Source organism: Rutidosis leptorrhynchoides, chromosome 1, assembly GCF_046630445.1.
Source record: "Rutidosis leptorrhynchoides isolate AG116_Rl617_1_P2 chromosome 1, CSIRO_AGI_Rlap_v1, whole genome shotgun sequence".
NCBI classification, from domain to species: domain Eukaryota; kingdom Viridiplantae; phylum Streptophyta; class Magnoliopsida; order Asterales; family Asteraceae; genus Rutidosis; species Rutidosis leptorrhynchoides.
The window spans coordinates 401,837,685-401,851,287 of record NC_092333.1 but is presented as its reverse complement, the minus strand read 5'-3'; the positions used below and the strand labels follow the sequence as shown (position 1 = coordinate 401,851,287).

At 37.6% G+C, this 13,603-nt stretch overlaps 1 protein-coding gene across 1 annotated transcript; it reads left to right on the top strand.

The window, feature by feature from the left end:
- The first annotated feature begins 6,728 nt into the window (after nucleotides 1–6,728).
- LOC139901373 (uncharacterized) lies at nucleotides 6,729–7,220 on the top strand. Its single transcript, XM_071884096.1, has one exon. The coding sequence runs from the start codon at nucleotides 6,729–6,731 to the stop codon at nucleotides 7,218–7,220; it is 492 nt and encodes a 163-aa protein (XP_071740197.1).
- Nucleotides 7,221–13,603: the final 6,383 nt, after the last annotated feature.

Below are 13,603 nucleotides of genomic sequence, written 5' to 3'. Positions count from 1 at the left end.
TGGTTCTCATTGGAACTCTTTTCTTTTGTTGGCCTTCGTTGGGCTCTTTTACTGCCTCAGTGGTCCATGCTTATCATGTCATATGGCAGTGGCTATAAGTTTGCAATCGTTTCACAATTTTTGCCTTTTAAATTCTTATCTTAAACAAGTAATCTGATCTCAAAATTGAGAGTAGTTCTATTATTACTTTTAAGATTAAGTTAGTAAAAAGACATAAGTTTGACTAAAAATTTATACCTTCTACAAATAATTTTAATTTTGTACCCAATTTTCAACTTTTTCGGTAAAATTATAGTATCTTTTAATCTTTTTAAGTTAGTAATCACTTCCCTCCCCACACTTAGATTATGGAATGTCCTCATTGCATTTATAATAAAAGATAGAATTAAATGAAAGACATAATTTGTAATATAAGGGAAAGAGTGATGTTACTTGATTGTAGGATCATAGAATGATTGCAGAACACTTTGCGGAATTTTTTTGAATCGAATATAAATAACTTGACAAGATATTAAATAATGCAAAGTATAACATAAACATAACATTTTATTAATAACTTTCTTCACTTAAACATTTTAACACTTAGGAGCTATATTGCTCTTACATTCATAATTAAATAAATAACTAAATAATAAAACACTTAGAAAAACATAATCTTAATAAAAATATATATAGGGATATGTAGTTTTGATTATAGAGTTGGTTGCGCGACTCGTTTTGCTGTCGGAATCACTCCTTAGGCGTATTTTCTGAGACGACCCGTCCAAATCCATATGGATGAATAAATCAACATCTGGTCTCATTGCGAGGTATTGACCTCTATATGATACGTTTTACAAATATTGCATTCATTTAAAAAAAAAATAAACTTTCATTTCAATGAAAGTTTACAAATATGTATACCATTTCAAAATATATACATTTCATACAAATGATATTATCATGTTTCCCAAAATATAAATAACTAATCTATCATTTATTTAATAACAATCTTTTTGAACTTAAATTATTTGAATGCAACGTCTTTGAAAATATGCCATGAACGACTCCATGTAATATCTTTAAAATGAGAAAATACACAGCGAAAGCACTTCTAATACCTGAGAATAAACATGCTAAAGTGTCAACACAAAGGTTAGTGAGTCCATAGATTTATCATAAACAATAATTTTCAATAGTTGTAATAGACCACAAGATTTCAGTTTCATAAATATACATACACGGCAATGTATAAAATCATTCTGCTTATGTTGAGGCCTCAGTACCAACCTTAACAATAATATAATAAATCATCTTCGCAACGATGGAAACGTACACCGGTGCCAATAAATAATCCTCAAAGTACTAAACATCTGCCCACTAGCTTTGACGTCTAGTGCATCCTATAGGATGAGGGTGTCAAGCCCGATAGATCTATCTTTAGGATTCGCACTTACCAGTTCGTAAACTAGTAACTAAATTACCTAGCACATCAATCTGCGTAATATCATTTTTATTTACTTGTCTCTATTTCGTAAAGCATTTATAAAATATCGCATGTATTCTCAGCCTAAAAATATATATTGCAAAAGCAATTAAAAAGGGATCTATAAAACTCACGGTAGTAAAAGTATATTAATAACAAGTTTTCAACTTATTATAAATATGGCCATCGTCCTTGGATTCACGAACCTATAATAATAATAATGATTCAGATAATAATATGATATATGAATAAAATAAAGCAAGTTCATAGATATATATTAATGATTCACATATCCGCAGGACAATGCAGATGTGCATACAAAGCCCTAAACCGCACACAAAACTGTCATGTCAGAGATATGGCACGGGTATAGCCGCACTCTATGCGCCTATACCATCTGATGTGAGTTTCGTATACTTGCATAAGGGTCAAGCAGATTCTAGAAGAATGTACGGTATAATCAATTCAGATTCTTTTCCTTAAATAACGAAAGTTAGTTGGGATAAGATTGCATTTAATTAGGGAAGAGATTCTATTGAAACCCTAATTCGTGAGCCTATAAATACATAGCTCATAAACCCTAAAAACATATATACACATTCATTCGTTTACTCATACGTAAACCACAACATACAAATCTTTGTCGTACGAACAAAGCTTCATACGATCTCTAAGACTTTCAGGTATGTCTCAAACTATAAAACCTTCATGTCTTTTGGGCCACTCAACCTCGTATGCTAGATTGTTGGTGGACTCTCAAAACCGGCCACCCTGTCGAAATCGAAACGATACCGATGTGGGTTATCCACGATTAAGTGTCGGAGGTCCGAATGTGGTTAGTCCTTAAACCCTACTATGCACTTAAGCGTAAGTTTACCTTGACCTCGTGAAAATATGCTTGATCATTTGGCGCCATCCGTGGGACCGGTTAGATGAAATAAACAAGATAGGAATTTATGTTGTGTATAATTTATACGTATCTTTTTTCCGTACAACTTCATTGTTTAATTAATCGGACACTTTTAGGTTTTAAATTATCAGCAAGAATGGGTGGAGGAAGTAAGAGTGCTAAAAATCAAGGGCGATCGGACTCTCCAGTAAGCCCAGGGTTTCAAACACCTACGACGACTGTTACCAACCAAAGGCGCATCAAAGCCTCCACCATCACCAACCAAAGGCGCATCAAAGCCTCCATCGACATCACATGTTGAAACAGGGCCAGTTATGTCAGAAATGGTCCTGAAAGAATCATCTAAAAGTTGGTGGCACTCTCCCGATGGTAGTTTACTGGAAAAAGGAACTAGCATCAAACCATTTGAGGATCTGCCGAAAAAAATCCTGAGCTTTGGTTCTCCAAGCAAAACCGTTCCACCAGGTTTCAAAGTTAAAACTACCTGTGTGGGCACCATACCGATTATTACCTTGATTGAACCCGAAACTCTGATTGAAAGGGTTACTACCGAGAAGGCTCAGGAAAGAATCAGGCAGATGGGTCTGAGAAATCCAGATGGTTCATATATCATGCTGACACCACAACAAGGGTCAACGGCGTATGCGTCTTCGCAACCAGTCCATACTGTTGCAAGCAACCAATATAGCGGGGCGCACTATGTCGCGACTCAATCAAACAGCTTCATATCTCAATTACAGTAAGTCATGCCACCACACTTGGCACCAGCTTTCAATGAGCCAGCACGGGTACAAGAATTTATGAACAATTGGTTCGCGGTGATGTAAGGGCAAAAAACTAAGCAAAGCCTTGAATTAGCTCCCACAACTGAAAAGTTTGTGCCACATATTGCCAATCATCCCTTCACAGTTGCACCTGTGTTGCCTCTAACACTCGAAAGTTATGATGGGTTATCAGATTCAGACGACTTTTTACAAAAATTTGAAGGAACTGCAAGAACACACAGCTGGGGTGATGTAGTAGCATGCCATATGCTACCAATAGTGCTGCAAGGAATAGCAAGGGAATGGTTCAATAATTTGCCAGCCCAAAGCATTACAGGTATTGCAGATTTGCGCTCAAGATTTTTATTAAACTTTCACAACTTGCGCGCACGCAAAAGAACACATGTCGAATGCCACGACATTAAGCAAAAGTTGAAAGAAAGCTTAGGAGAGATAATAGACAGATACACCAAGGAGGTGGGCAAAATACAAGACTTGCCAGAAATCCAAAAGGTGTCCGGCTTTATACATTGTATAGATACCAACAGACACCTATCTTTATGGCAGCGGTTACGTAGAAGAGTGCCAGAAACTTTCACAAAAGCTGTAAAAGAAACGCATGATTACATATGGGCACAAGAAGACATAAAACAGAATCGCGGAAACACCTCTTCAAATATGGACATCGATGATAATTAGTATCGAGTGCAGGGAAGAGGGTCAGAGTCTGGCAGACGTTGTGGTGGTAATGGGCAAACTAGGAGTGGTAACTATCATAATGATAAATATCGCAAATTCAACAACAACAAAGGGGGAGGAAGTCAAGGGTTTAAAAACAGCCACACCGAGAATGTTGCGTAAATAAAAGATCTCACAAAAATACCAAAAGAAATCTTGGCTACAGAGGCAGTATGCAAAAGCTTCGACCCCCCAGTGCCTTTGTCAAAGTATGGGAATAGAGACAAAAGAAAATTTTGTGATTTTCATGATGATTACGGTCATGAAACCAACGAATGTCGGCATTTAATCAAAAGGGTAGTTGTTGAACTCAAAAGAGGAAGATTGCAACACCTAAAGAAAAATACAAGAGCACCAACCGATAAGCCAAAAGGAGAAAAAGAATATCCGTGGCAAAAGATGAATGAGGGAAAGGAAACGGATAAAACCATAAATATGGTAACCAGCGGACGAGCAAATCAGAGACGGAAGTTGGAAGTATCTGAAGAATGGGAAAACACTCTCATCATGTTCCCGACCATAGCACAGGAACCCTCGGATGATTCCATCACAATTAAAGGACGTGTTAAAAGCTGCGGGTACATCATCAAGCGACTGCATATACACACCAGTTGCAGTATTGATATAATGTACGAACATTGTTTCCGTTTACTGCCAGGGGCTGTGCGAGCCAAGCTAGTGGCCCCTAGCACCGCATTATCAGGATTTTCTCGGGAGTTCGCATGGCCAATCGGGATTATTGAATTAGAACTGGAGTTGGTAGATGATGATGATAAGGAGTTAGTAAGGAATACAACAGTAGAATTTGCTGTCGTAAGGTCTTACTCAAAATATAATGCGCTTTTAGGACGCACAACTTTGCAAAAATTGGCAGCTATCCCTTCTAAAGTGCATGGCCTTATCAAGTTCCTAACACCATTAGGAATTGCAACGATAAGGTCAGAAAAACAAGATGCAAGCGTAGCGGCTGTAGAACAAGTAGAAAAATAGCCAAGTGAGGCAGAGCAGCTTCGAAGCTGCATGATCATCGCAAATCCGCGACATCCAGAACAAAAAATTAAAATCGGCGGAGGATTGTCCGATGAGACAAAATTTAAGTTTCGTAACATATTAGCTTCTAATACGGATGTCTTTGCATGGAAATAAGCGGACATGACGGGCGTGCCAAGAGAAATTGCTGAGCATAAACTCAATGTAAATCCAAGTTTGACGCCAGTGCGATAAAAGAAACGTGGCATGGAACCAGAAAGAAGCGAATGGTTGAAGGCAGAAGTCGATAAGTTGGTCAAAGCAAACATATTACGAGAAGTAAGGTACCAAACATGGGTAGCAAACCCTGTACTGGTAAAAAAGCCTAACGGGTCTTGGCGCATGTGTGTTGACTTCACGAATATCAATAAAGTATGTCCCAAAGACAATTATCCTCTACCAGAAATAGACTGGAAAGTTGAGTCGTTAGCTGGCTTCTGATACAAATGTTTTTTGGATGCGTACAAAGGATACCATCAGATACAGATGGCAGCAGACGATGAGGATAAAACTGCTTTTCACATAAGCCAGGGTATATATTGCTATACCAAGATGCCATTTGGTTTTAAAAACGCTGGAGAAACGTACCAATGCGTAATAGACGAGGCTTTCAAAGGTCAGATTGGCAGAAATTTAGAAGCATACGTTGATGACTTAGTCATAAAGAGCACAATAGAGCAAGGTCTGTTGGAAGACATATTAGAAACGTTTGCATCGTTAAGAAAGATTAATATGAAGCTCAACCCGTCAAAGTGCAGTTTTGGAGAAGAAGAAGGAAAGTTTCTTAGTCATATAATAACTGAGCACGGGATACGTGCAAATCCAAAGAAAATAGAGGCAATTGAGAATATGCCGTCACCTAGAAATAAAAAGGAGGTGCAAAGTTTAACGGGTAAGTTGGCGGCATTAACAAGGTTTTTATCAAAATCCGCAGAAAGATCACCCCCCTTTTTTAGGACACTGAAGAATTGCTTAAAGAAAATGAATTTCAAGTGGACGGAGGAGGCAGAAGCGGAGTTTCAGGAAATGAAAAATTTGCTGAAAGAGTTGCCAACAATAACTGCGCCGATTGCGGGAGAAACGTTGATACTATACTTAGCAGCATCGAAAGAAGCAATAAGTTCAGTATTGATAGCGAACAGGGGACAGGTACGCACTATAGATTTAAAAATAACTAATTTTCAATCAATAGGCATTTAAAATTATATAATTATGTTGTGCGAACAGGTGCAAATGCCTGTATATTTTGTTAGCAAAGCTTTAACAGGGAGCGAATTAAAATATTCTGCAATTGAAAAAATGGTTTATGCACTCGTGCATACTACTAGACGCTTAAGGAGATATTTCCAAGCGCATCCAATAATGGTCCTAACAGATCATCCAATAAAGCAGGTATGACAAACAACAATGTGTTGTCAACAAACATAAAATTGCTTGATAAATTCTAGCAAATTTACATTCGCTGATACTTGTTGAGCATGTGCTATATAAACCAGAAAATTCTGGTTGCATGGCCAAATGGGCTATTGAATTGGAATAGCATTAGATAAGCTTCTCACCAAGAAGAGCGGTAAAAGGACAAGTCCTAGCAGATTATCAGGCTTAAACAGCCGGAGATATCGAAGTCTCTCATGAATCAAAAGAAATACCACCTCCGCCCGAACAGTTGTGGGAAATGCACATAGATAGGGCTTGTGGTCCAGAAGGCGCAGGGGCAGGCATAGTCCTAAAAAGTCCAGAGGGAGAATAATATACCTTTGCGCTGCGATTTAGCTTCCCCATCACAAACAATGAAGCTGAGTATGAAGCGTTGTTATCTGGAATGTGGGTAGCAAAATATCTAGAGATAAAAGAACTATCAGTATATGTTGATTCACAATTAGTCGTAAAACAATTTAATGGAATATTCGAAGCACATGATGAGTCGATGCAAAAATACCTAAAACTTGTGCAAGAGCTGGCAGTGGACTTCAATTTATTCCAGATAACTCAGGTTTCAAGAACGATGAATAAAAAGGTGGATGCGCTTAGTAAGTTAGCCGCATTAACATTCAATCATTTTAAGAAAGAAATTTGGGTTGAAGAAGTTAAAGTCAAATCTATTGAAGAAGGCAGTGTTTCGGTCGCAGTTGAAGAAGAGGAGCAGAGTTGGATGACACCAATAATAGAATTTCTAAACAAAGGTACATTACCGATAGATTCAAGTGAAGCAAGAAAGATTAAGATGAATGCACCAGTGTATCTTTTAGACAAGGGAATTCTATATAGAAAGTCTTTCTTAGGACCTCATTTGCGGTGTCTTAATCCAACTTAAGCGGAGTCAATCATACGGGAAGTGCACGAGGGAATGTGCGCTTTGCACTTAGGACACAAAACAGTTACGTCCAAAATAATGCGGCTCGAATATTACTGCCATCGATGTACAGAGATTCTGCAGAAGTAATACGCAAATGTCAGTCGTTGTGATGACCCGTCCTAATCCACCTGGACGAAGTCATCAACATCTGGTCCCATTGCGAGGTATTCAACCTAAATATACCATGAATGACTCCAAGTAATATCTCTAATATGAGCAAATGCACAGCGGAATATTTCTTTCATACCTGAGAATAAACATGCTTAAAAATGTCAACCAAAAGGTTGGTGAGTTCATAGGTTTATCATAACAATCATTTTAATATATTAATAGACCACAAGATTTCCGTTTATAAATATATGTGTTGGGATTTAACAAGTTTGAAACTCTTAAAACCATTTAAGATTATAATCAAAACTGAAGCGTGAAATTACCAATTTAACTTGTTGATCTTTAAACCAATATAAAGTTAAATCCCAATAGGATCAAGTTGTGAAATCATGCTTACAAATTAACAAGAAAGGGAGAGTTATATACCTCCTTAAAACAAGTTTAAGGGCTGTCCAAAATGCTTATAAGATGATGAACAAATATGTAGAACTTCAAGCCTTTGATGCACCAACAACACGCTTTAAGTTAGCTAGACCTTAGAACCTTAACTACCTTGTCTAGCAAGCTTGAAACCCCTTGTAATTTGCTAAACATTTCGACCAGGGACAGCAGCTAATGATGATGAATATGAATGAATTAAAGCTTCTAACTTGAAGCCTCAAGTGTAGCATACCCCAAGCTTTCAATCACCAACACCTTCCTTGAATTAGTTAGGATTTTAAGACACTTATTAAGCTAGAAACCAAGCTAATGAACCCTTCTTTGTTGCTTACTGATTTCGACCAGCAGCCTCAAGAGAGAGATCTTGTGTGTATATGAAACTATATCACTTAAAGAATGAGTCAAGCTTGGTTATTAGAGACTAGCATGCACTTGAGGGAATGTGCATATGAAAAGTAACAAAAGATTGCATGGTTTGTCTCCCTTGGAAGACCAAAACCGCCACTTCCATGTGGGGTATTGTAAAAGGAATTTGTTTAACAAATATTATGTAAACACATGCATTTATTTGTTACTTGCACATTTTTATAAAACCTTTTATAAAATGTAACACATTTTAATTATTTAAACCCTTAAATAATTAATTCCTCAATGTATAAATTATCCAAATAATTTCTCAAGTGAAAATACTTTAGAAAACTGATTTTCTAAAGTTCAAGTGTCGCGTATTTACTTAACGAACCAATCGTTAAGATTAAATACTTATAAGGTGTCGGTAAGCTTGTAATTGGGTATGACCCGACTTGGATCATAACATATTAGCCACATTAATTTAATATGTCTCTCGGGCATATGAAATACCTTCAATCTCCCACTTGCACGAGAAACATAAGAAATTAATGCAAGTGATGGGTACAGCCTAACTACCATCCATCACCCCCAACATGCTATGACTTTGTGCCATTCAATAACATCATCCCTTTCGAGTACCCAACTCGAATATATATATATATAGGTGAATCTTTCATTATATCCTTTCATCCTAGATGTCATGTCAAATCCAAGAGATACAGAGTGACCACTCTTTTATAAATTTAACTTTGTCAGGCCTTAGACATCAGACTCTCAACGAATAAGAGGGATAAATTCCATCTTGACTACATACGTCCTAGATACACACTTTGTATTATACGTGAGCTCTTCCTTATGTACTACCATATTTCAGAATAGCGAAGGAAAGAATCAAGGCATAATACTTGGTGAATATCAGGACTCAATATGTATCTCAGGTCAGAGGATACGATGATATTCGCCTTTATTCAATATAACATGTGATCAACCACAAAGGCTCCATACAGTAAATCTTGAGAGCGGGTCTTCCAATATTTGTATCCCACAAATATCTATGAACCTTGGTAGCAACCTTGCCCCACATTCATTCCGTGAATGTTTACCAATCCAAGTTCATAATAGTCAAACCTCACACTCATTCCCACAAATGTGATTGACTACGAAATTTAGAATAATAGCTTATTCATGGATAAAATATGCAAAATAGGAACTTAACTCAAAATAAATTAAACCATAATTATATTAATGAGTTTGAATCATTTCGTTCCGTTACAGTACTTAAAACAGATCATGACCAATCACTAGAATATCGAAGCCCTAATGCACAAACATGTCCTTCATGTTTTGCTCCATGTAAGAGCTTCGTGAGTGGATCCGCTATATTAAGATTTGTGTGAACTTTGTGAATACATATCTTTCCCTTTTCAACTTCATCCCTAATGTAGTTGAATCTTCGCTCAATGTGACGGGTCTTTTGGTGAGCACGGGGTTCCTTGATTTGAGCAATCGCACCCTCGTTGTCACAAAAGATCTCAAGAGGGTATTGAATGGTAGGGACCACTCCTAAGTCGTCGATGAATTTCTTCATCCATGCAGCTTCCTGAGCTGCCAATGAGGCGGCAATGTACTCTGAATCTGTAGTGGATAATCCAACAACATCTTGTTTTGAACTCTTCCAAGAGACTGCACCTCCATTTAATGTAAAGACATAACCGGATTGTGATCGAGAATCGTCTCGATCAGTTTGGAAGCTTGCGTCCACGTAACCTTTTACAGCGAGATCCTCCTCATCAGACCCGTATATAAGAAACATATCCTTAGTCCTCCTAAGGTATTTCAATATACTTTTAACAGCAATTCAATGACTATTTCCTGGGTTATTCTGGTATCTAGTTGTCAAGCTAAGAGCGCATGACACATCCGGTCTAGTACATATCATTGCATACATGATTGACCCAATAGCAGACGCGTATGGGACATTCTTCATTCTCTCCTATTCATCTTTTGTGGTGGGGTACTGAGATGAACTGAGAAGTGTTCCTCTTTGAATAGGTACCAAACCTCTCTTAGAGTCCTCCATCTTGAACCTTTTCAAGACCTTTTCAATGTATGCACTTTGATTCAAACCTATCAATATCTTGGATCTATCCCTGTAGATCCCAATCCCCAATATGTATTTTGCTTCTCCAATATCCTTAATGGAGAAGCAGCTACTTAGCCAAGCCTTAACTCCTTGCATTTGCGGAATATCATTTCCAAATAATAATATATCATCCACATATAGTACATGGAACATGACGGTGCTCCCACTAGCTTTCTTGTATACACAAGCTTCGTCACCATTTTTAATGAAGCCAAATTTCTTGGCTTCCTCATTAAAACGATGATTCCACATTCTTGAAGCTTGTTTTAGTCCGTAGATTGACTTCTTTAGTTTAAATACTTTTTCAGGATGCTTTGGATCAACAAAACCTTTAGGCTGAACCATATAGACATCTTCCTCAAGATATCCATTTAGGAAAGCAGTTTTGACATCCATTTGCCATATCTCATAATCATAATGTGCAGCAATGGCAAATAATATCCTGATAGACTTTAGCATTGCTACAGGTGAAAAAGTTTCATCATAATCAACCCCTTGAGTTTGAGTGAAACCTTTTGCTACAAGTCTAGCTTTGTATGTATCTAAGTTTCCATGTATGTCGGTTTTCTTCTTGAAAATCCATTTACAATCAACTAACTTGGAGCTAGTAGGTTGTATAACCAATTCCCAAACTTGGTTGTCATACATGGATTGCATTTCAGCTTTCATGGCTTCCTGCCATTTATCTTTATCAATCCGTGATAAAGCATCTTGGTAGTTTGTTGGTTCATCCAAATCAACCGTATAGCAACCATCCACGAGAAATCCATATCTCTCAGGAGGATTACTAATCCTACCAGATCTATGAACGTTTTGTATACTTTGATCACACATGTGATCATTCTCAACATTTTCATGTTGAGTGCTTGTGTCAACCAATTATGTATCATCTACTTGATCTTGAACCTCTTCAATATCTATCTTCCTTTCACTATTACCTTCCATAAGGAACTTAGTTTCAAGGAATTCAGCCTTCCGAGCAACAAATACATTCTGCTCGGATGGATCATAGAAATAGTATCCCATATCATCCTTGGGATATCCTATGAAGATACACTTCGTAGATCGAGCATTCAACTTATTAGGGACTTAATGCTTAGGGTAAGCTTCACATCCCCATACCTTTAAGTATGATAGAGATGGAGGTTTTCCAAACCACATCTCATGAGGAGTTCGTTCCACTTTCTTAGTTGGGGCCATATTTAGAATACGAGCCGCGGAGCTTAGACAATAACCCCAAAATGATAGAGGTAATGAGCTTCTTGCCATCATAGATCGAACCATATCCATTAGGGTTCGGTTTCTCCTCTCAGACACTCCATTAAGCTGGGGTGTACCGGGTGGAGTAAGTTGTGAGATAATCCCACAATTTCTAAGATGATCCTGGAAGGCATCGCTGAGGTATTCACCTCCTCTATCGGTACGAAGTACCTTAATTGTCTTGTTGAGTTGATTTTGTACATCGTTTTGATATTCTTTGAATGCTTCAAAAGTTACATCCTTGTGTCTTAATAAGTAGACATATCCGAAACGACTGAAGTCATCAATGAAAGTAACGAAGTACCTTTCACCATTCTTAGTCATGGGCTTAAAAGGTCCACATACATCCGAATGTATTAATCCTAATAAGTCTTTAGCCCTTTCATAGGTCCCTTTGAAAGGTGCTTTAGTCATTTTTCCTTGTAAACAATATTCACATACATCAAATGAATCCAGCTCACTTGATTTTAAAATACCATTCTTTTGAAGTGTATGCATTCGATTCTTGTTTATGTGACCAAGGCGACAATGCCATAAGTAGGAATCACTCAAATCCCTTTTGAGCTTCTTGGTGTTTGCTTGGTATATTGAGCTATCGAATGATGTGTTATCATGAAACATTCAAAGACGAGGCCTTAAAATAGAACATATCATTCAAAGAAACATGGATATCATCATTAATAAAATTAAGATTAAAACCACATAGTCTTAAACGGGAAACAGAAATAATGTTTCGTGTTAAATCCGGTGCATACAAAACATTTTTCAATATAAGCTCCAAACCACTTGGTAGCTTTAAAACAAGGTCTCCTTGAGCTTTTACGTGTACCTTTGCACCATTTCCCATGTAGAGACTTGTTGTTCCCGTATTTATTTTACTTCTTATGAACCCTTGCAATGAATTGCAAATATGAGTTCCACATCCTGTGTCTAATGCCCATGTATTAGAAGAAGTAATACTAAGCTCAACGTATATCATGTATACATTACCTGAGGTTTGCCCTGCATCCCTCTTTGCATTCAACTCCTTTAGGTAGACCGGGCAGTTGTGTTTCCAGTGACCTATCACACCGCAACCAAAGCACGGATCTTCCTTGGGGTTTGCTTGTCTGGCAACCTTTTGCGATTTAGTGTTGTTGGTTGAGGCAACCAACTTCCCTTTTCCTTTGCCCTTGTAGGTGGGTCCTTTCTTCTTAGCCACCTTTGGCTTAGAAGAGGATTCATCCTTGGATCCACCTTCTTTGATCATGAGCATGGGTGAAGCCTTTTTACCCATGCTTGATTCATCCGTCCTTAGCATGGCATGTAATTCACCAATGCTCTTATCCCAATCATTCATGCTGTAATTCAACACGCATGTGTCAAACCTTTTGACAAAGAGTTGTGGATAAGGTCCGTGGTTAATTCATTAGACACAGGACAGTTGAGACGGTGCAATCGATCAATGAGGCTTTTCATCTTTTGTACATTAGATGAAACGGATTGGGAGTTATTTTCCTTTTCGAGGATGGACCTCAATGATAGGTTATTAAAGTTGATTGGTGCGTTTGGAATGTTGTTGTTATTATTGGCGGCCATCTACAAAATTTAACAAAGTTCGTTTAAGTATCAATTTCAATTTAACATTCAATACCCTTTAAATTCAATTGATATATTAAATTCTAGAATCCAACGGTAAACCAAATTCTGGTTAGGTGACCTTTATCCCGTCATTTGATTTAGCTAGGTAGTCATTATATGACAATTGCAATCCATTTGCAACTTCTAGAGTATGGAATCATGCAATCCTTTTGCATGGCATATTTATCCCATCAACGCCTATTTGTTCCTCATGCTTCGGTGACCCTAAGTTCATGATTCCCAAATCAAGTCGTCCTACTTGTGTAAACGTGTAAACTTAACATACAAGTGGTTAGGTGACCTTTATCCCACAAGCATGTCAAATTCACCTTAACCACATTAGTTTGTTCATGACGGTTAGGTGACCTTTATCCCATCATGAGTTCCCTAATATGTTTAAGTGTCTCACAAAAGG

Excerpts from the sequence above, each read along its gene's own strand:
- LOC139901373 (XM_071884096.1), top strand. The coding sequence starts at position 6,729 with ATGTGGGTAGCAAAATATCTAGAGATAAAAGAACTATCAGTATATGTT.